At 61.0% G+C, this 925-nt stretch overlaps 1 protein-coding gene across 1 annotated transcript in view; it reads right to left on the reverse strand.

Moving 5' to 3' along the window:
* The window catches only part of EMX1 (empty spiracles homeobox 1), a 17,350-nt gene continuing 16,425 nt past the window's right edge, over positions 1-925 (reverse strand). The window contains exon 5 of the mRNA XM_009320893.1: positions 1-168. Coding sequence (XP_009319168.1) covers positions 1-168 — 168 coding nt within the window. The remainder of the gene's footprint in view (positions 169-925) is intronic.

The raw sequence follows: 925 nt of genomic DNA on the forward strand, positions 1-925 counted from the left end.
TTAGTCGTTGGAGGTGACGTCGATGTCTTCTCCGCTCGACTGCTTGGTGGCGAGGCGCCATCGGTTGATGTGGTGGGAACCTTTCTTCTTCTGATCCGAGTCGGGCCCTTCCTCCTCCAGCTTCTGCCGTTTGTATTTCGTCCTCCTGTTCTGGAACCACACTTTCACCTGGGGGAGAGGGAGAGACGGGCGCTCGTGGGGGGTCCCGGCACAGCCGGCCCCGGCGAGGGATGGTGCTGCGACCAGGCAGCAAGCTCAGCTTTCCTCGGAGATCAGCAAAAAAGAAGTCCCTGTCCCTCCAGGAACGCTCCCACGGCCACCCTGCCCTGCCTCGGTTTCCCTTCTGTCTGCGACAAGGTGGGACGGGCCGGGGGGGACAAACAGCTGGTTGCAGGGTGCGGGGTGCTGCCGCCTGCCAGCTCCGCTTTGCTGCACGTCCCGGCCTTGGAGAAACCCAAGACGGGTGAAGGACACTCAATCACACCTCAGACACGGGGCCAGCAACTTACAGCGGGACCCTCCTCACAGCGCCGCAACCCGGTGCCCATCACCCTGGTGTCCGGGCTGCGCCCCCATCGGCACAGCACGGCGGGAGCAGCCAAACCCGGCACCGTTGCGTTCGGTCCCTGGTGTCAGGACGCCATGGGCACGGCGGCCGTGGCTCCAGCGACCACGTGGGATGACTGACACACAGAGCCATCCCCACACCTCCAGCGAGGATCTGTGTCCCAGGGCCAGGGTGGCATCATTAGGCTTGGGCTGGGCTGGATAGAACCAGGTAGCTAATTATAGATAGATTATAATTACAATTATAGATCATTAATTTACCACTTTTAGGTTTCAGGAAACCTCTTCCACCACGATGGTGGTCAAAGACTGTCCCGGGAGCCCGGAGAGGCAGCGGGGTCTCCATCCTTGGAGATAA

Source organism: Pygoscelis adeliae, unplaced genomic scaffold (genome assembly GCF_000699105.1).
Source record: "Pygoscelis adeliae isolate BGI_AS28 unplaced genomic scaffold, ASM69910v1 Scaffold273, whole genome shotgun sequence".
NCBI classification, from domain to species: Eukaryota; Metazoa; Chordata; class Aves; order Sphenisciformes; family Spheniscidae; genus Pygoscelis; species Pygoscelis adeliae.